Below are 20,520 nucleotides of genomic sequence, written 5' to 3'. Positions count from 1 at the left end.
GATTGAGAAAGCCTTCTTGACCAAAAGGGAAAAGAGAGAAATGAGACAAAATAAAGTCTCAGTGGCTGAGAGATTTCAGAATCGTGAGATTATTCTTATGCATTATATAGATAGCCCTTTTAGTTTATGGTGTATTGGATTGGCTAGAGGAAAGTACCTGAAACTGTTGAGCTGTGTTCCAGTAGCCATGCTTCTTCAAGATAATTTTATAATGATACAGCTTTTACAGTGTGACTGTGTGGTTGTGAAAACCTTTTGTCAAATGCTCCTTTTATTCAGGGTGTAGACAGACAAGTGAAAACATAGAATAAAAAAATAAATAATAGGGGGAACAAAAGGTAAAAAATTGGGTAGATTGAAATACAAGTGGTCAATGAGAGGGAAGGGTAAGGGTACACGATGTACGAGTTTTTTCTTTTTATTTCTTTCTGGAGTGACACAGTGTTCTAAAAATGATCATGGTGATAAATACACAACTATGTGATGATACTGTGAGCCACTGATTGTATACTATGGAGCCCTGTATATATGTGAAGATTTTTCTATAAAAATATTAAAAAAAAATTCCCCCTAGGACTGGTCCACTATACCTTTTCTTCTTCCAGATACCAAAGAGGGGACTCTGCTACCATCCTCTCTAAAGCATGGCTGTTATGTCACTTAAATGATCTGGTACCTAACCTCATTACAATTATCCTGCCTTCCTGGAGTGTTTGGGTGGTCAAAGAAGGGAAAATGGGGGTGGAGGGGTGGCAGAGAAGGGAGTTTGATATGGTCAATTAACAGAGAAAGATATGGATGAATAAAAGATTCAGGTAGGGAAAGACTGAAATAAGGAAAAGGGAAGATAACTAGAAAATGCAAGCTTTTACTTGATACACACCAAAGATACTACTATTATTATTTCCTTCTACTCACTTGATTAGCTGCTATTCACAGCTTTTCATCTGCTCTTTTATTTATTTTTTACATCATCTGCTCTTTACTTTTAAACTTAGAAACAAACTTAATCTTTAAAATCTAGGTTTCCCCTTTTCATTTATTTGCTGTTGAGAGTTGAAAGAGAAATTTCCAATAGTTCTAATTGTATTTTTTGGTGATTTGGTTTCCTTGGAATCTGTACTAATGGGTAAAACTGGCTTACATGTAGCCAATGCAAGATCAAAATTTTCAGGCACAAAAGCTTTCTAAAACTCTCAGAAGATGAACCTTTTTTTTTTGTTTGTTTTTTAAAAACCTGACTCCAAAATAAATTGCTAAGCATGCTGTGGATATAATTTGTTTTATTTTGACACTCTAGAAATTCACATAAAATTCCAGTGAATGAAAAGTAATCTTTTATGAAAAGTAAGCCAAGGGAGCAAAAGATACTTTTTGATAGTTTCAAATTAATCCTAAAAAACAATGGCATTTGGAAAAAAAACAGTAAACAAAGTATGTAACAACTAGGTACGAAATAGAAATTGTATTGCTGGTTCAATTTAATTTGGTTAATTTAGTTAAAATAATAATAATAATAATAATAATAATAATAATAATAATCTGGAGGCCCTATTTAGATACAACTTAAAATACCAGTTTTCTTTATCTATATATTTTTTAATGTGAAACAGAAAGAAAACATTTCTCCCTCAAAGTATTAGAAACCAAAATTACAGTAATTAATGAAGTTCTAGAACATGACACTGTTTTCTTCTTCAAACTCTAACTTTTAATAGCTGCAATTACTTTCATTCATCAAACAATTTTATTATTCTGGCCCAAAGAGCATCAATACAAGAAAGATAAAAATAAAAATTTCCTAAACTATACTTCATTTGTATGAACCCCCAAATGCCAAATTTCACTGACTGTACTGTGGGCAAATAATCACTTACTTTGCTCCCTGAATCATCTTTACTGAACAAATTTTGAAAAAAAAAAAATGGAAATCTTGCAAAGGGGTTTTCACATGCCACTCTGAAATGTGGTATTACCCAGTGTTAAACATAAACTTTCAAATCTCATTCTCTCTTGTAAAACCAACTATAGACAAAATGGAACAACTTTGATTAGTTTTTCCAAAAATTTAAAAAAAAAAACCAATAAGTTGGAAGGTAGGCATGATTTTTTTTGCATGGTCTGGGAATTGTACCCTGGTCTCCCGCATGAAAGGTGGGCATTCTAACCACTGAACTACCCAAATGATTTTAAATTATAAGTAAGATGGATGAAAACATCTGCATTTCTCAAAGCTGATGAATGGCCAAGGGAGAAACTTCCCTCTGTGTTAAAACTTAAATACCTTTGCTATTATTTACTATCTCCTTTAAGATCTCATCCTACCATCACCACTCACTTCACAGACCCAGATCGCTTGTGACTTTGCAACCCCTTGCCTTAGGTTCCAGGCTGCTAGAACAATGACCAAGGAGCTTTAACAAAGAGAATTTACTGGCTCAGAGACTAGACTTGCCTCCTCCTGGGGTCAGAAGCTTTCTGGCCAGCTGGTGATCTCTGCATTCTTCGGCTTGTATCCCTGCTTTATGTGACATGACAACGTCCTGTCCTTGCTCCTCTGGGTTCCACCAGCTGCTGGCTTCCTGCTTCTGGCTCCTTTCTGTAGCTTTCTCTTTCTGAGGCCTCCATCCTTATTATGATGCCCCATCCTGATGGGGGTGGCTATACCTTCACTAAAAATAACCTCTCCAGCCCCCGCAGCCTCCTGGATCTCCACCTGGCCCTGCTTCTCGGCTGGTGGCGGGTGTGGCACTCTGCAGGTGGAACGCTGTGGGATCTCCCTGTGCTGGCCTCCCCTACTGTTCTTCTGACTCTATTTCCCAAGTTCTCTTCAGCAGGGTGGATGGGGAGGGCCACCGGCTGAGGCTGGCCAGAAAACGTGATGTTCTGAATAGTGGATTTTCAGGTTACAATACCAGACTGGACAAAATCATCCTTCCAGAGTTAATCAGGAAAGGTGATGGTTTGGACAGCCCTGCGGCAGTTACAATTTTCTTTGGTGCCAATGACAGTGCTTTAAGAGGTGAGAATCCTAAGCAGCACAAGACGCTGGATGAGTATGTTGCAGATTTAAAGAGCATGGTGCAGTACCTCAAGTCCGTGGACATCCTGAGAACACAGTTATTCGCATCCTGACACCCCCACTTTGTGAAACAGCTTGGGAGGCAGAGTGCATCATGCAAGGTTGCAAATCAGACCACCTGAACTTGGTCGTTGGTGGCTAGGCCAGCGTCTGTTTACAGGTGGCCTGAGACTTTGGGACTGAGCCACTCGACCCATGGACCCTGATGTAGGACATCGGGACTTTTCATCCTATCCATCCGATGGACCACATTGGTCACCAAAAGGAAATGAATTTTGTTCTCATATCTGTGGCCTTTGATAGAGGTTACTTCCCTGCCTTTGCTTCTTCCTTAGTGTGAGACATAGTGGAAGCAAGACCTGAACTAAGTCTTCTGGGAGATGGAGGACCACTAGTTCCACACAGACAATTCAAGTCTGATTGTTAATTTACCAAACGTGAGGTTGCCATGGCACAAAGAGTCTAAGACAACTGGTCGAAGAACACTTCTGAAGCTTAAATCTTTCTTTCGGACCCTAATCCAAAATACAATGAACATCTGCCACCAATATTTAATTTAAAAAATGACAATTTTTCAGGGAAAAAACTTCAAAGGTCCATTTTCAATGGGCTCACATCCACAGGAATGGGACAAAGATTAAGAACGTGTTTTATTTTCCTGGGGTACGTAGGTCAGCCTACATTAACCTGCCTCAGGCATCTCCACAAAGCCTTCCCAGATTGTCCAGAACACCGTGATCTTCCTCATACTTATACTCACAATATCTACTGCTTATGCCACTCCTTTCTGGCGAGGTGACATGACTTGAACAGTATTCACGCTTTCCGTTGATCCCTTGTCACAGATGGTTTGAGCACTGGATGATGGATTGGATTAATGTCCCAAGAATATTTCTAATTTATACTCCCAACTAGACTGTAAACTTCTTGAACGCAAGGATCATGTCATTGCGTATCCTCTTTATATCCCCAAATTGGCCAATTAATATTTGTTGAGTTGTTCACATGAGAGTTATGGTTGTTTTATCTAGCTCTGGTTATGCTGGAGCTATAAGTTAGTCACACATTTGGATGGAGGGAACGATCTCCCCTGAACTGAGAAACGATTCAGTTATCTGGGTAAAAGGAATATCTCTAGACTGGAAATGAAAACCAGGAGTCTGCAAAGATGGGACTTATCAGCTCTCGCTTTTAATGACAGCAAGATGAAGACGACAGCTCCCTGGTGGTAAATGGTAAAATGGTATTATCATGTGGTGACAATTTGGGAAACAGAAAAGAAGGGACACCAGTAAGGCAGTGTTAGGGCAAAAGGGTAGACCCCTGAAATATCTGGACAAGGACAGGATCCATGAGCCCCGAATTAGAGTTAACCGTGAAAAGACCAGATATTGGTCTTCTGTAAGGGTTTTGTTGTTGTTTAATGCTTTTCGTGTCCTCCAAATTTCACTTTGTTTTCCATAAGCATTAGGTAGAGTTGTTGTTGAAAATCCATTCTATCTCAACTCTGCTAAGGGGAATTAATTATATGGTGCTGCCTTTACCTGGGCAACCATGGGTCAGAGTAGCATGTGGGGCATTAGAGAATGAAGTCAAATAAATCTTAGGGAAGAGTGGAGGCTGCCTGCTCAGTTCTAAAAATTGGAAGTTCTAGGGTTTGTTTTCCTAAAAACAGCAACATTTTAAGTTGGATTATATTAGCTGAAAAAAGTTCTATTGCTCATGAACACCCAAACATACTTTTGCATGAAAATTGAAGTGTATTCTTTGCAAAAATCCTCTTTAAATTCCCAACATACTCATCCAACGGACTGTGTTGCTTAGGATTCTTATCTTTTAAAGTACTGTCATTGGCACCAAAGAAAATGTTATATATCTCCATGGGATACAGTAATACACTACAGAGCAAAGACTATCAAACTCAAACTATCAAAGACTATCAAACTTGTGAATAATATGCCTTCTTCCCCTTGATAAGAGAGAAAAGGTTCTATGGCTTGTTCCCAAGTATTTTTATTCAAAATACAAACACCATTCTTTCATCATAAAAGTAATATTGAAGCTCATCTAAAAGATTCTGAGGTAGTAGTTACTATAATTACTCTGAACATAGTTTTACAATGACAAAATTTGTCTTGTGTATTGTAAAATAGCTTTTCTGTTGTATTTTAAAACAATGTAATTACAAATCATTTTATAATTAAACCATCTAGAAATTTTCTTCCTATTGTTCCCAAAATGTAAATAAGTTAATACTTATTAAATTCAGCAAGAGCTTTAAGCAAATTAAATATCTTTTGAAAAGATAAATTATATACTTCGAACCTTAAGACTTACGATTTGCACAAATTTATATTACATACTGTATAATTTAAGTGCTTAAAGTTTTTAGGTATAAATTCTTAAATTAATCTTAAAAATCTTAAGATAAATTGATTAGTGGTTCAACGCTGCTACAAATTTTGAAATTTGAGAAATAATCCATTGAAAGCAACAGGACTGTAGTTTAATTTTTAGGTGAAATTTGTTAAGAGATAGTCATAAAATTTTCAAACTCACTTGTGTTAAATTGGACAAACTCTGAATAAACATCAAAGACAGAATCAAGTTTCTCATATCTATATTAAAGAATAAATAATTATTTTAAAGCACTGGATTTTAAAAACTATAACATCAGTCATGAAATTTGGTGTAACCATTTTCCCTGGAGCCCCATATATTAGAGTTCTTCCTTTCAGAAGAAGAAGCATCCATTTTTTTATAACTTTACTCAATATGTTATTAAGAAGCCAAATGTCTTGTTTATTTAGTATGTTAGTATGTCTAGGAAATGGGATGCTTTGAGTGGCTGAAAATACCCAAAAGTCATTAAAGTTATTTAACTTAGACATTACAAAAGTAGAAGAAAACAAAATATATTCAATATAGAATACATTATTCATTATTCTTTTTTTGATGATACAAAACGTACTCAGAGAACTTTAATATCATAATAATAAATTATTACACAGTATTGGGGTGATCTAATTATTCTATCTTCTTGATTGAACACTATGCAAAAAGGAACTTAGGACTATTTTTGGTACAAAAGGTAATCTGATCTAAAAGATTTTACAATGGAGACATAAATAATCAAAACTAGGGTTGCTTAAATAAACTGGTATTAAAATGTTAATTTAAAATATTAGAAGAGGAAGATTAATAATTACAAAATGGAACACCATTACTGTTATCAAGATTAACCAGATATTAGAGAAGTAAGAGAAGCTCTATAGTTTTTATACTTTCAGACTGGAATGAAACCGAAAAAGGTGGTTTGAATAAAACTTAAAGTTATCATCAATAATTTAAAAAATTGGGTCTATGTAGCAGTGATTCTTCGAAATGAAGTACATAACTGGTAAATAAAAAAGTATCTTATCTGCAGGTAATCTGTTACATTGTAGGCAAATAATTTAGTTACTTTATGGGAGGAGTGTTTGATTTATTTCTCTGAGGGCCTCTTAACTGCATTGGCCTCCTTTACATGCAGGAAGGAGAAAGCGGACTTCAGTGTGCCATCCCCGCTTTGTTGTGAAAAGCAAAGGAAGGTGGCCCAGAGAAAACCACAGAGTCCAGTGTAAGCTGTTCTCCAGTGAACAGGAACGAGGCTGAAGTTGGACAACTGGAACACAGAGAAAGAATATTAGGACACCATATAAACCAAAATCATGGGTCAGCATTCTGAGTAGGTTTGAAACTCACCTGTACAAAAGGCCAGTACATCAGACCACTCTGGAATAAAGAAAAACTATGTTAGAACGTCTCTTAATCACACAAAATAATCCCTCAGTTCAAGCTACAAAAGATTAGGAAATAACAGCAAGAAAAAATACCAAGGTATCGTTATATTTCAGACTGAGCTGCTTAAATCAGACTCTCGCTAACCTAAGGCCTCTGCAGAAGAGGGGGCTGGGGGGTTGTGAAAAAGCTGTTGGGTATGAGACATTTTTATTAGTTCCAGTCATAGGTCCAGAAAGAAAAGTCTTATCAGAACTAGTACCAATTTTGGACTGGTTTCTAAATAACAATGTATATTTATAAATTGCAATTTTCCTGTCAATACAAGGAAATGATGCAAGAATATATTTATAAAATACAAAATCAATCCCTGATTCTTAAAACTATAAAACAAAAAAACCACAACCATATACTAAACAATTCTTATGTAATTGTTTGCTAATAATCTATTCAAACTACTTCATGCTCTAGAACAAATTTAGCTAACATGTTTATGTATTACAAGATATTTTAGATATACTTATTTTAGCAGGCTTTAACCTACATATTCTGGCAGAAAAAAAAGTCATCATTATGGAGTTTTTATTAAAGATAGAGATCTTGGCATGTGAATATATGTCAAAGTACAAAAGAAAACAAATAAAAAACTAGAGGTCTTCAAGACAGGTATCACAGGCAAATTATTTTCTTACTTTTTAATAATCTGCATTTATTAAAGTTTCTATAACAAGCAGTTGCAATTATAGATATTCAAAGTTTATATTCATGTAAGAATTTACTACTTCAGCAAAAGTGATCAGGAGACTAAATTTAACCATGGTTTTTTATTTCTTATTGCAAAGATTTTCTTGCTAGAAATGTAGTACCACCTAGGACCCAGCTTTTGGGCTCCAATACAATTTCCTACTAAAAAGAAATAAGCATTCCTCAGAGAAATGGCTGATTCCAGGGATGAGGGCAGGGTAGGTACAAGATAAACTTGTCAACAATCTGTTACTCCACAAAGTAATGAAGAGGTTTGTGCCAGTTTGAAGCTATAATGTACCCCCAGGAAAACCATGCCCTTTAATCCTCATTCAATATTACTGGGTGGGATCTTTTTTATTATTTCCATGGAGATATGACCCATCCAAATGTGGGTGGTAACTTTTGGTTAAATGGTTTCCACAGAGATGTGTCTACACCCTTTCAAGGTGCGGTTGCTTGCTGGAGTTCTTTAAGAGGGAACCATTTTGGAAAAAGCTTTAGAGTCCACCTAGCCAGAGACCACTGGAGATGAAGAAGGAAAACCCCCCTGGAGAAGCTGTTGAAGAAGCTTGGAGAGAAAGCTAGCAGATGTCACCATGCGCCTTTTCAGCTGAGAGAGAAATCCTACACATCATTGGCCTTCTTGAACCAAGGTATCTTTCCCTGGATGCCTTAATCTGGACATCTTCACAGCCTTAGAATTGTAAACTTGCAACTTAATAAATTCTTCCTTTTAAAAGTTGTTCTGTTTCTGGTTTGTGGCATTCCGGCAGCTTATAAACCAAAACAAGTTTACAAAAATTAAATGATGGGGAACATAGGAACCAGCTTGAAGAAACTCCCACTGGCCAAATCTGGGACATTCAAGCACCAAAAATAATTAAACACAGTAGAGAATTAGAAAACCACTGGTGTAAAAATGGGAACGCCTATATCCACGCTAATAATAAATAGATAAATAAATAAGTAAATGGAGAAGAGTGGGCTCTTGTTTAGAGTAGAATACTGAGTGCCACTTGGTGAATACAGGGCCAGTACTGGAGCTGGAAAATTATCATGTTGCAATCCCAACAGTAGCGTATGGTTCAGGCAGAACCATTAACAGATGCTAAATTCAGGTGGGATAGTCTTATGGGGAAAAGGATGTTTATTTACCTGATCTCAAAATGCCTCCCTACAGATTACTCATTAGTTCCACGGGGGAAAAAATAGTAACTATACGGTGGGAAATAAGACTCCTTGACACACTATATACCATCTGGATAGTGTATTCCCCCAGATGTGATGACTTGAGGAGGACACAACATCACCTGTGGAGTGTTCAGGCCCAAAATATCTAAACTGAACTATGAGGAAACATAATACAAACCGCAAGTGAGGAACATCCCATTTTTTAAAAGGTGGGTAGGACCACAGTCTTCAAAAATATCACAGTTATAACAGATAAAAGGGCTGAGGAAATACTCCAGATTATGGGGACAAAAGGGGGATGCAACTAAATGTAATACCTAATCCTAGACTGGATCCTGTATTGGAGAGAAAAGAAATGTGTGAAGGCCATTATTTGGCCAACTGACAAAAATGGAAAGTGGATAGCATATTAGATAAAAGTACTGTATCATTGTTAAATTTGTTAAATTTTAAAACGATATGGTGATGGGCGGGCCACGGTGGCTTGGCAGGCAGAGTTCTTGCCTGCCATGCTGGAGACCTGGGTTCGATTTCCGGTGCCTGCCCATGCAAAAAACAAACAATCACTGTATGGTGTTATATAAGGGAATATCCCTATTTTTAGAAAATAGATACTTAAGTATCTAGGAGTAAATTCTGTGTGCAATTTAGTCTCAAATAATTATGAAAAACATGGATGGATGGACTGGATAGGTAGGAAAATGGATGAGCAAATGATTAAACAAATGAGGCAAAACATTAACAATAGGTGAATTTGGGTAAAGGGCATATGAATTTCTTGGAAATATTCTTATAACTTTAAGCTTGAAATTATTTCTAAATAACTTTTTCTGAAAATTATAAAAAACTTTAATGTAATATTAGATATATTTCCAAGAGATAATATATTTGAGCCTCCATATTGCAATTATCTACACATACTACCTACATGAAAACAACAAGTTCATGGTAAAACTGGGGGCTGGGTGAGCAGGGAGCTGGTCCCCAGCCACAACCACCAACACTTTCACATACTCCTTGGGCTGTAAGAAATCCTTTGTAACAGATTTTCTCTGGATGTTTCTTTTCTTCTGACTCCTACAACTTGTGCTGTTAGTTTTACTGAGAAAATCTGAATTGAGAGCCTCACTGTAACCCAATTTCTCCCATATCTCATCTCTCTAGCTCTGAATTCTGCCCTGTTCATCTGGAATATCCCAAAGGCAGCTGGAATTCAATCTTTCTAAAACTGGACTCATCTATCTTTCTTCTCAAATTGGCTCCCTTTCCACCACCAATGCAATTCACTTAAGCCAGAAATCTGCTGGACTTCCTGACTTGTTCTTCTCTTTTACCTTACACTTCAAATCAGTGATCAAGACCTACTAATTCTACCTCCTAAACATTTCTCACATCATTCCTAAGCCCACTGCTTTATGATTTCTTATGTGAACTTGTTGCCGTAATCCTCAAACTGATTTCCCCACAGCTGAGTCTCCTAAAGGTGGAGCTTAAGATTCTTGGCGTGGTGTTCATGCCAAGACCCAAACACATTTCTAGTGACTCTCTCATTTACATTTTATACTCTAGGAATACCAAACCCCTTGTGATTTCTCCCCTGTAGACAAAACTAGCATTTTATGCATTGGTGAGTCTGCTCATGCAACTTCCCCTGGTATGCCCTTCAGCTCCAATTATTTGCTGAACCCTGCGGTGTTCTTTAAGGCTCAGCTTAGGTGCTATGTCCCCTGGGAAGCCTTCCTTGAGCCCCACCTCCTGTCCATGCTGTGCTAAGTGCCTCTCTGCTACAGGACCCGGCACATGCTTACAGCATCGCTCAGAGAGTTCTAATTAATACTCATCTCTGTATTTGTTGATCTATTCCACTAGACCATAATTTCCTTTATATAAAAACAAAGGACCTTTGTTTTTATGTTTTTTGCATCCTCCACAAACACCTAGCACAGTGCCTGGCAGATGGTTATTTTCTTATGGGAGAGCCGCAGGAAAATACCCAATGGGGCAGATACCCACCCTCCTTTCTTTTTATGGGCGTAGATGGAACTAATTCACTTTGACCACTGTCCTTTAAAAAAGCATGTAAAGTAAGCCAACTCAAAATTAGGCCTAATTAAAAAATTGTGGCCTCTCTCTCTCACCCAACATGACAAGCAAACTTATTATATATATATATTAAAAAAAAAAGTCACCCCCAGAGAACCTCTTTTGTTGCTCCCTCTCTAAGCTGCCACAGCAAGTGAATTCACTGCCCTCCCCCGGTACATGGGACATGACTCCCAGGGGTATAAATCTTCCTGGCAACGTGGACAGAAATCCTGGGGTGAGCCAGGACCAGGCATCAAGAGATTGAAAAAACCTTCTTGATCAAAAGGGGGAAGAGAGAAATGAGACAAAATAAAGTATCAGTGGCTGAGAGGTTATGCTGGAGCTTATTCCTGATGCATTATATAGATGGTCCCCTTTTAGTTTATGGTATATTGGAGTGACTAGAGGGAAGTGCCTGAAACTGTAGAGCTACGTTCCAGAAGCCTTGTTTCTTGAAGATGACTGTGTAATGATACAGCTTTAACAATGTGACTGTGTGACTGTGAAACCTCGTGTCTGATGCTCCTTTTATCTAGAGTGTGGACAGATTAGTAAAAAATACAGATAAAAAAATAAACAAATAATAGGTGGAACAAAGGTTTGTCTCACTGAGAGGGAGGGGGGGTACGGTATGTATGAGGTTTTTCTTTTTTATTTCTTTTGCTAGAGGAATGCAAATGTTCAAAAAATGATCATGGTGATGAATACACAACTATGTAATGATATTGTGAGCCACTGATTGTACACCATGTATTGAATGTTTGTATGTCAAGAATGTCTTTATGTTTGTTAAGGTTTGACAATAAAAATTTTTAAAAAAGCATGCAAAGGCCCCCACGTCTCTATGTCTTCCCCCCCCCCCAAAAAAATGTAGATCGCATGTCTGCACTAAGGAAGGAGAGTCAGAACATCTGCAAATCCCTGCTGTTTGAAGCCTCTTTCATTCACAATTCTGTTTGCTTGCTCTTTTTTTAAATGTTAGATGTATACATAGCCAAAGGATCTGTGGCATAATGGGGAAATGTGTTCCTTTTTCCAAAAGAAGGCCAAAGAAAATCACATTTGGATTTCAGCATGGGCCTACAATTTTTGCCCCAAGAGAAGAAAAAAGAGTTGTAGACCCTCCTTTCCCTATGACAACTGTCCCCTGAGTACAGGGGCTCAGGGGAAAGGGAAGGCTTCAAACCTCCCTGTCCTCTCCCTCTAGTCTTCGGACAAAGATGCTGGTTCTGGGGCTCAGGACTATTGAACAGAAAATGATGGAAGCAAATCAGGGATAGCTAGGAATAGCTTGGTACTGCTTTTGATGGGAATTAAGTGCATGTGAAACCCTTGACCCAGTCTGGTATATCTTCTAGAATCCTGAAAATTCATCTCACTGAGATTAAAAGAATCAAACATATTCTAGACCAGAGAGAGAAGGCACCCCCAATTCTGAAAGGCCTTAAGGACACCATTCACTACATGCTCACTGAATAAATCACAATGCATTAGACTGGATTGTGTATAAATGTTCTGAGCAAACAGTATAACCCAATAGCCCTGGGAAATATTACCCTTCCGTGTAAATATTTTTGTGTTGCTTAAAGATTCCTTTTACAGGGACTTAGCAGAATGTACACCTGGAAACAATGGCTCTGAACGTGGGAACAAATCCATCCAACCACTTACATTCTAGTATTACCATTTTGGAATAATCCCTTTGGCTTCAAAATTCACTTATTTAACATGTTATCACTAATATAAATAAATGTAATAAAGTGAGAAATCATTGCAAAAATTGACTAAAACTCAGAGATATGCATGAAAAATATAGACTCTTAAGGCCTTTTCTCATTCATTTATCAAAAAAAATAAACTCTCTGAAAAAATACTGAACCCTGCTGCCTAACAAACAAGAGCCCTAATTTAAGAATTTTATTAAAATTTACTTAATGTTGAAAATACACAAAATAATTTTGATTACATATTCTAAAGTATGACTTACCTTATATGTATTCCAGAATTTCTGTTTCAGATCCAAAAATATGTCATCCTTTCCTTGGAGAATACTCATACCTATTTGCAAAAACACACACTAAAAGAATTTTAAAATATTCACTAGGAAGATTCACTAGGAAGATATAAGAGTTATTGTTCAAATTTCCTATCCCAATATGCAATACCATTATCACTTTTTAAATCTCCCTTCTGACCTAACAGTGAAAAGAGAAACATAATTTCCATTTTAAAACTATATAAAATTTTAAAGGAATGATAAATTTGGAGTGAGCATAGCAGGGTATAATATTATAGCAGAATGATTATCTTTTTTTTTTTTGCTGCTCTGTTTAAAATCTTTATTGGATTGTTTCTGATTACAAAAGTAATAAATGCTCATTGAAATACTGAGTCAGTATAGATGTGAACAAATGAGAAGTAATCTCATTCATTCCCTTTCACCCTCCTGTCCCTCCCACAAAATCACCATTTTTAACAGTTCGGTGTCCCCTGCCTCCAGACATTTTTCGAGACATACAAACACATCTGCCTTCATTTTAGGAACCAGAATCCTGCAATATGCCTTGCCATTTTTCTCTAACGATAATTGTGGTAGCTAACTTTTTATTGAGCACATTTTATTTATGGGCACATCTCCTGCCTCACCCCATTGCACTTTCACCAACCTCTATGAGGCAAAGCACTTCAGGTATAGAATGTGAGGCTGGGGGTGCTGGTTGGGGGGGACCAGTTAGTCTCACAGTAAGCAGGGGGTCCAGGCTTGAATCCAGCAGTCTGCAGTAAGAACTCTGCTCTCATCACAACACAATTATCAATCCCTTCCCATTTAATCGTATATGTAGGGTGGAGTGGGGGCGGGGGGGTCCATGCCAGAACGTGGAAATCTTCCTCATTCTTTTGAACAACTTTAGAATGTTCTCTTGTCTGGAAGGCACCATAATCTATTTTGCCTTCTGATCACCACGGGCTCCTTCGCAATTTTTCTCTATTACCAACCATACCACAACAAACACCCTGGTACATAATTCTGCTCAACTGATGAGTTCAACTGTGAGATACAGTTTTTAAATTATGTATGTGCATTCTTAAAACTTTTTATTTCCAACTTACAGGAGAGTTACAAAAATAATGTAAACCACCTACACAGAATTCCAACATACTTCTAACCCCCTCTTCAGATACTCAGATGCACCAATTTTAACATTTTGCTGCATTTGTTGTATCATTCTATTTCTCTATCCATCAATCTAAGAATGATTATCTTTTAAAAACTGTAAGAGAATTCACAAAACAACAGGGTTAAAACAATGGAACTGTTGTGATTTTTCTCTTTTCTACCTCCCAAACTTTCTGTGAAATTTTTAAAATAAAAAAAATAATAATTCTTTAAAAAAAAATACTGATGGATTCTAAGTATTCTGGCAACCACAGATTTCCCATCAGTATTACTCTGGTCAGAGTTGCAACGTAAAGCACCAACTCAGCCTTCCTAAAAACACTTGGAAAACTGGTCTTTAACATCCCTGCAAAGCAATTCAGGAACCAAGGACAAAACCCCCCTATTTTAGAAAGGGTGTAAAAAATGAGGGTGCTTTAAAAACTTTCCCCCAGCTCTACCAGGAGGAAGGGAAAATAAGGGGGATTCTTAGAACCAGACTTATAAGAAAAACCTTGCCAAATAACGATAATACCATTCCACTTAATGAGCATCAATTAAGTGGTATGCACTTTATGCGCCTTATTTCATTTGACCTTCATAACAATCCTGCAAGGCAGGTGCAGTTATAGAGGAGGAAAAGAGCTCAGGGAGGTTAATAGCAGACTGAGACCTGCCCAGGTGTCTGATTCCCAAGTAGACTCAATCGCAGTTATAACACTGGCTCCCCAAAGCGCCCTGGCATAAATGACCACCCGATTCAATTTCCAAGTAGGAAGGGCCCTGAAGAAACATCCATTCCACCCGCCCCCACCTTTGCCTTTCAATTTAACACAAGGAGAGGGAAACTGGGCCAGAAATCTGAAAAGCAAAACAAAAGAAGCAAATGGGGCAGAAATCTGCTTCAGGGGCCTCAGGACCCTGTTACTGCAGTATTCCCGATTACTGTACATTGTTCTCGTGTCAGGCACGCTGAAAACACTATCAGCATTAGGGCATCACGGATAAGAACGTGTCTCAGAGCAAGGATTCTGCTGATTTTGGGCAAGTGGCCTAATCCCTTTGAACCTTAGTTTCCTTATTTGTAACATGGGGATAATTAAGAGTTCCTGCCTCCCTGGGCTGTTTGAAGATTAAATGGAAATCTGGGCTTCAACGTTCCAGTTCCCAAACCCTTCCACCCGTGTTCAAGCCACACTGCAACCAGACACAGACTTTCTGATACATTGGGTGGCTCCTGCCTGCAGGTCCATCCTCCTGACTTCACTGACCTCGTCATCCATGGGAATGAACAAGACTGCAACAGGCAACTAGATCCTTCGTATTTCCTATGGGGTTGGTGGGACACCCAAAACGAGAATCCATGGGGCACGGTAGGTTTCTTCAAGAAGATGACTTGCCTGCCCCACCCAATTTAGAAAGCACAGCCAGGCAGCGATGGGAGACTCTTCTCATGATGGCAGGAGAGGGGGCCCGCAGGATTTGTAATTCCCCATTACAAGGCTGGATCAAAGACGCTTCCCGCCCCAGGTCCCCAGCACATCTCCCCCGAGGCGAGAGAAGACGCCATGATGATGGCGGTCACGCAGCGCCTCCACATTTTTCCTGGTATTCAGAGGGGTAGGGAATGTTCCCAAAGTCTGGTCCTGAGGCCCAGGGCAGATTTTCTGAAGGAGATGGATCCTCAGCCCGTCACGGGTATAGAGTCCTCCTTGGCACGGGTCCGAGATGCCCTCACATTTTCCGTGGGTTTTGACATGGGGAGGGGACACCCGCGGGGAGATCTAGTTACCCAAACAGACTTTAGCGTCGGCATGAATTTTCTGGGGGCCCAGGCCCGACCTCGGGTTCCACCTGCTCGTGCCCTACGGTTGCGGGTCCCATCACAATTGGGTGATGTGGAGAAGAGGGGGGAGGAAGGTCCCGGAGCTCTAGACGTGGATTTTCCAAAAGCAGGGCAGCCCCGGCCCCGCGACTCCCTCACGGGGGTTGCAGATGCGGTGGGTTGAGGAGGCTCCTCACATTCCAGTGGGATCTTTTCTGGGGTAGTAAATGGTGGAACCCCAGCCCTCGCCCCTCGCCCCAGTTCTGGCCTAAGCCCCAGGACCCCTGAAGAGCCAACCCAATCCAGGTCACAGACCCCTGGCCCCCGGCCTCTCCACCCACCGGCTCTCCAACTACGCCCCCCTCAGTCCACGGCCCCCCCCCCCCCCCAGTCCCGGGTCTCCGGCTCGCGCCCCGAACCCGCACTCACCCACGTAGAAGGCCGAGAGCGCGACCGGCGCGCCGAACGCCTGGTCGCACAGCACCTTGGCCAGGACGGCGCGCGGCGCCCGGCCCGGCAGCGCGCGCTCCAGCAGCCGCAGCCACACGTAGTTGAAGTTGGCGTGGAAGGCCACGGCCACGGTGGCCACGCACCGCGTCTGGCGCCAATCGGCCCGGCCGCCCCGCAGCCGCTGCTGCAGCGCGTCGCCTGCCGAGTAGAGCGCGGCGTAGAGCAGCACGTTCGTGGGCCACGGGTAGCGCCGGGCCGCGCGCGGCAGCGCCCGCCACCAGCCCGCCATGCCCGCCAGCCCTGGCGGGCCCGCGAGCCCCGCAGCCAGCCCCAGCGCGGCCCAGCGGTCCCGGCCACGCCCGGCGGCCGCCCCCTGCCCTCGGGACCGCCTCCTCCTCTTCTTCCTTCTCCTCCTCCGCCGCCGCCACCTCCACCTGCCTCTCCCGAAGCCGAAGAGCGATTGGGAGCCCTGCGCACGCCCAGTCTGTGCGGTCCAATCCGGTGGCCTTTGTGGCGGGTGGGCACCTCAAAAGTGGCCGGTTCACATCATGCATGACTCCGTTTATCTGAAATGTCCCAAACAGACAAATCCATGGAGACAGAAGTGGTTGGTTGCCAGGGGCGGGGAGGAAGGGGTGTGGGGAGTGACTGCCACTGGGGTACTGGGTTCATTTATCGCAGCGCGATGAAAATGTGGAATTAGATAGCGTTGATGGTTGGTTGCACAACCTTGTGAACATACCAAAAAACACTGAATTGTATACTTTGAAATGGTGGATTTTATGGTATGTGAATTCTGTCTCAATTTTTTAAAAAAGAAATAAATGAGATACCAAGACTTTACCAAAATGGTGGTGTATTTTAAATGTCCGCATGCAAGGAATTTGCAGTTTGAACACCCACAAAATCCTGGCTGATTATGTAACTTCGCTTGGAAACTGTCAAAAATTAAAATGTCCTGAGGTCCACAGAGTCCAATAGGCCTATGGCCCTCTGCCCTTCAGAGTTTTTTTCAATGAGCTTCTTTCTGGAAACATGTGCTGGTTTCCCAGGCACTGTCCCAGAAGCAGGGACAGGGGTAACCGCACAGATAAATCTCCGGTCTCATGAAACTCTGTTTCTCTTTGCTTCTTTTTCTGTCTGTTTTTCTTTCTTGGTCAGATCCAACCCCATTCTCCCTCTCTTATTCTCTCTCTCCTATTGGTATCTTATTTTATTCATTTAATTTTTTTTAACTTTTCATTTTGGAATAATTTCAAAATTATTTCAATTATTTCAAAAAAAGATAGTGCCAAATACCCATATACCCTTCACCCAAACATTCCCAAATATTGACATTTACCCAACGATAGTACATTTACCAAACCAGGAAATAAGCATTGATGCAATACTATTACCTAATCTATTATACTTATTCAAATTATTGCCAGTTGTTCCACTAAAGTGCTTTTTCACACCAGCATCTTGAATCACATTGCATTGCATTGAGTTGTCATACCACCTTAATCTTCTCCCAAGGAAACGAGCCAGTTAATTGTTAGAATGTCCCTCAGTTTGCCAGCCCCATTCTCCTTCATTCCTGAGAATCTGCCTGTTTGTGTGTTCTTTGAATCTTTCCATCTGCCCCATTTGCCAATTTCTTTCCCTTTCTTCTCCTTGCCTTAGTTACTGATCCCAAGCAAATCTTTCTGTCAGACTCCTTCCAGCTAGGCAGGCTCCTAGGTCACAAAACATGTCTTTCTTATTACTTAAACCCCCTTGTATTGTTTTTCTATGTCCCTGTAAAAAATTAGCACAAACGTTGTGACCTGAAACTTTATTCGCTTACAAGTTCTGGGGATCAGAAGTCTAAAATCCACGGGACTGCACTCCTTCAGGAGGCTCGGGGGTAGTAGGCAAATCCTTACCTTTTCCTGCTTCTAGAGATTGTCTCCATTCCTTGGTCATGGCTCCATCCTCTGTCTTCAAATTCAGCAGTGAAGTACTGTAACTGAGAAATCAGGATTTAAGGGATGATTTTGATTACTGAATAATTATACAGACATTCCTTTTTGCTTTTTGGTTTATTGGAGTAGACAGAGGGAAATACCTGAAATCTTTAAATTGTAATCCAGCTGTCTTGATCTCTGATAATGATTGTACAGCCTTTATCCTCTGCCCCTAAGATTGTAAAAACTGTGTGACTAGCCTTCACTTGTACCCGTTTATACAGTTTTTCAAAGACTTTAACCTACAAGTCACCTATACTTCATTTTATACTAAATATCACATCCATCATCATATTAAGGTCACCATTATTTTACATACGTTCTGTAACTAAGCATGTAATCAATCTGCACATGCTCAACAATTAGATCACTTCTAATTACATCATCTGGGGTTACTGTGCTCATTATCCTAAGCCCTGCCCATCTTTTTCTCTAATAAAACTATCAGAATTATTGCCGTTTGGAGAGACAAATTTTGGGTCCCTAGGCCATCTGATCTCCTGCTATGTGCCTAGTAATAAGCTTTTTCTTTCTTTGAAACCCCAGTGTCTCAGGAATTGGTCATTTCAATGCAAATGAATCCACGGCCTTTCTCTGGTAATAGTATCTTCCAATCTCTCTCTTTCTCTTTCCATTGTCTGACTCGGCCCCTTCTGTCCTGTGTTTACATTAGACCCGCCCAACCCGATAATCCATGATAATCTCCATGTCTCCAACCCCTTAATTTAATCACATTTGCAAAATCCCTATTACCATGTAAGGTGACATATGCACAGGTTCTGGGGATAGATGACTTTGGGAATCATTTATTCAGCCTACTATACTCCTCTTTATTTAGTCTTTTTTCTCTGCACTCCTTTTGGCCCCCCTTAATAACAGTTATTCATGGCAGGTGAAATTAAATCACCCATTCCTCAGTACACGTAGATTAGGACTATTTGCTTGTCCAGACAATTGTTTATTTGTAAATATTTATTGAGCCCCATTATGTGCCAGGCCCTGAAATATGTAATGTAGAAAGGATCTGTATTTGCCACACTTAAAAAAAAGATCTAATTGCTGCCTAATTTAGAGGAGATTATTATGGCTCTGTTTTAAAAGTCCTAATGATTCCTCCACAATTCCCTTATCCAAGTTTAATAGAGAGAAAGAGATAGAACATAATTAGACTCCTCAAAAGGGATACTAGAAGCGAGAAATTAGGAGAGAATAGGATTGCCAGGTAAAAATACAGGGTGCCTAGTTAACTTTGAATTTCACATAAGCAATGAATAATGTTTTCATGTAAGTTTACCCCATGCAGTATTTGAGACATTCTTAAACTAAAAAAAGTTGTTGTTCCTCCAAAATTCAAAGTTAAGTGGGCATTCGGTGTTTTGTTTACTTATTAATTTATTTTGCTGAATCTGGCAACCCTCAGAGGAACGGCACTAAGTTTGTTGAGTTCCCGCTTTGTGTCACTTCTCTGCTAGGTGCTCTAATATACTGACTGGTTTCCTTCCCACAGCTGGTAACAATCTGTCTAGGCGCATATCCTAACTCTGTGGTGGTCCTTTATTAAGCAGTTCAACATTTTTAATGAGAGTTGAAAGAAAGGGAAATGAATAATTAGAAGATAATTTTGCAAGTGTTTCTGTATACTTGTCTCTTCTTAAAAGCAATAAGAAATTCAGTAGCTAAAGGCAATCAATTACTCCAGCAGATGCTGGAGAACTCCCATAGCCTTCAAACAAGAGAAGATGCTGTAAGATGAATTAATTCATCCCACTGATGCTTCAGCGTGATTCAGAGCCCTTCAGCAATAATGAAGCAACGCATGTCTGTGACATTAATATCCCTCAACTGTGGGGAATGGCTGGAGAACATAGTGCTGCATTAAAATGTAAAAGGGGAGTTTTATTAGGAGATCTTTCAGCGGGTATTAAGTACTAATGTGGGAGCTTCAATTTACAGCTAAAGATCACATTAAGATAATTACAATGAAGCTTACTGTAACTCTTATTATTTCATCTGATTTAAATGAATCGTGGCTTAATAAGAATTGCCAAGTGGGCCAGCATCTAAAATCTTCTAATTTCTCATGTTAATACTGAAATTTCTACTGACAAGCAAAAGGCTACTAAAATGACTTCAGGACCAACAAGGCTGTTTTCCAATGAGCCGATGAAGCAATCGTGTAAGGCCACCCTTCAAAAGAGGTGACATTGAAGTCCCT

The 20,520-nt window shown here is 39.9% G+C and overlaps 1 protein-coding gene and 1 pseudogene across 2 annotated transcripts; one reads left to right on the top strand and one right to left on the bottom strand.

The window, feature by feature from the left end:
• LOC143666766 (isoamyl acetate-hydrolyzing esterase 1 homolog pseudogene) overlaps nucleotides 1-3,509 on the top strand; it is a 40,794-nt pseudogene extending 37,285 nt beyond the window's left edge.
• Nucleotides 3,510-5,685: 2,176 nt separating this feature from the next.
• Nucleotides 5,686-16,617, bottom strand: MPV17L (MPV17 mitochondrial inner membrane protein like). 2 transcript variants are annotated; one of them, XM_077141650.1, is made up of 4 exons: nucleotides 16,297-16,617; nucleotides 12,873-12,943; nucleotides 6,827-6,856; nucleotides 5,686-6,746 (listed from the first exon to the last, which is right to left on the bottom strand). In XM_077141650.1, the coding sequence occupies exons 1-4, from the start codon at nucleotides 16,604-16,606 to the stop codon at nucleotides 6,567-6,569; spliced, it is 591 nt and encodes a 196-aa protein (XP_076997765.1). In that variant the 5' UTR covers nucleotides 16,607-16,617; the 3' UTR covers nucleotides 5,686-6,566. The 2 variants fall into 2 exon arrangements, with proteins under 2 accessions (XP_076997765.1, XP_076997766.1); XM_077141651.1 differs by lacking the exon at nucleotides 12,873-12,943.
• Between the last annotated feature and the right edge of the window lie 3,903 nt (nucleotides 16,618-20,520).

Source organism: Tamandua tetradactyla, chromosome 23 (assembly GCF_023851605.1).
Source record: "Tamandua tetradactyla isolate mTamTet1 chromosome 23, mTamTet1.pri, whole genome shotgun sequence".
Classification (NCBI taxonomy): domain Eukaryota; kingdom Metazoa; phylum Chordata; class Mammalia; order Pilosa; family Myrmecophagidae; genus Tamandua; species Tamandua tetradactyla.
The sequence above is the reverse complement of the archived record's forward strand: the minus strand, read 5'-3'. Positions and strand labels throughout refer to the sequence as shown.

What these genes read in the sequence shown, in the direction of transcription:
- MPV17L (XM_077141650.1), bottom strand. Translation starts at nt 16,606, where the DNA reads ATGGCGGGCTGGTGGCGGGCGCTGCCGCGCGCGGCCCGGCGCTACCCG. An exon ending in GCTCTCGGCCTTCTACGTGG is followed by an intron (nt 12,944 to 16,296) that starts GTGAGTGCGGGT and finishes TTTTGCAAATAG; the next exon opens with GTATGAGTATTCTCCAAGGA. An exon ending in TGTACTGGCCTTTTGTACAG is followed by an intron (nt 6,747 to 6,826) that starts GTGAGTTTCAAA and finishes TCTGTGTTCCAG; the next exon opens with TTGTCCAACTTCAGCCTCGT.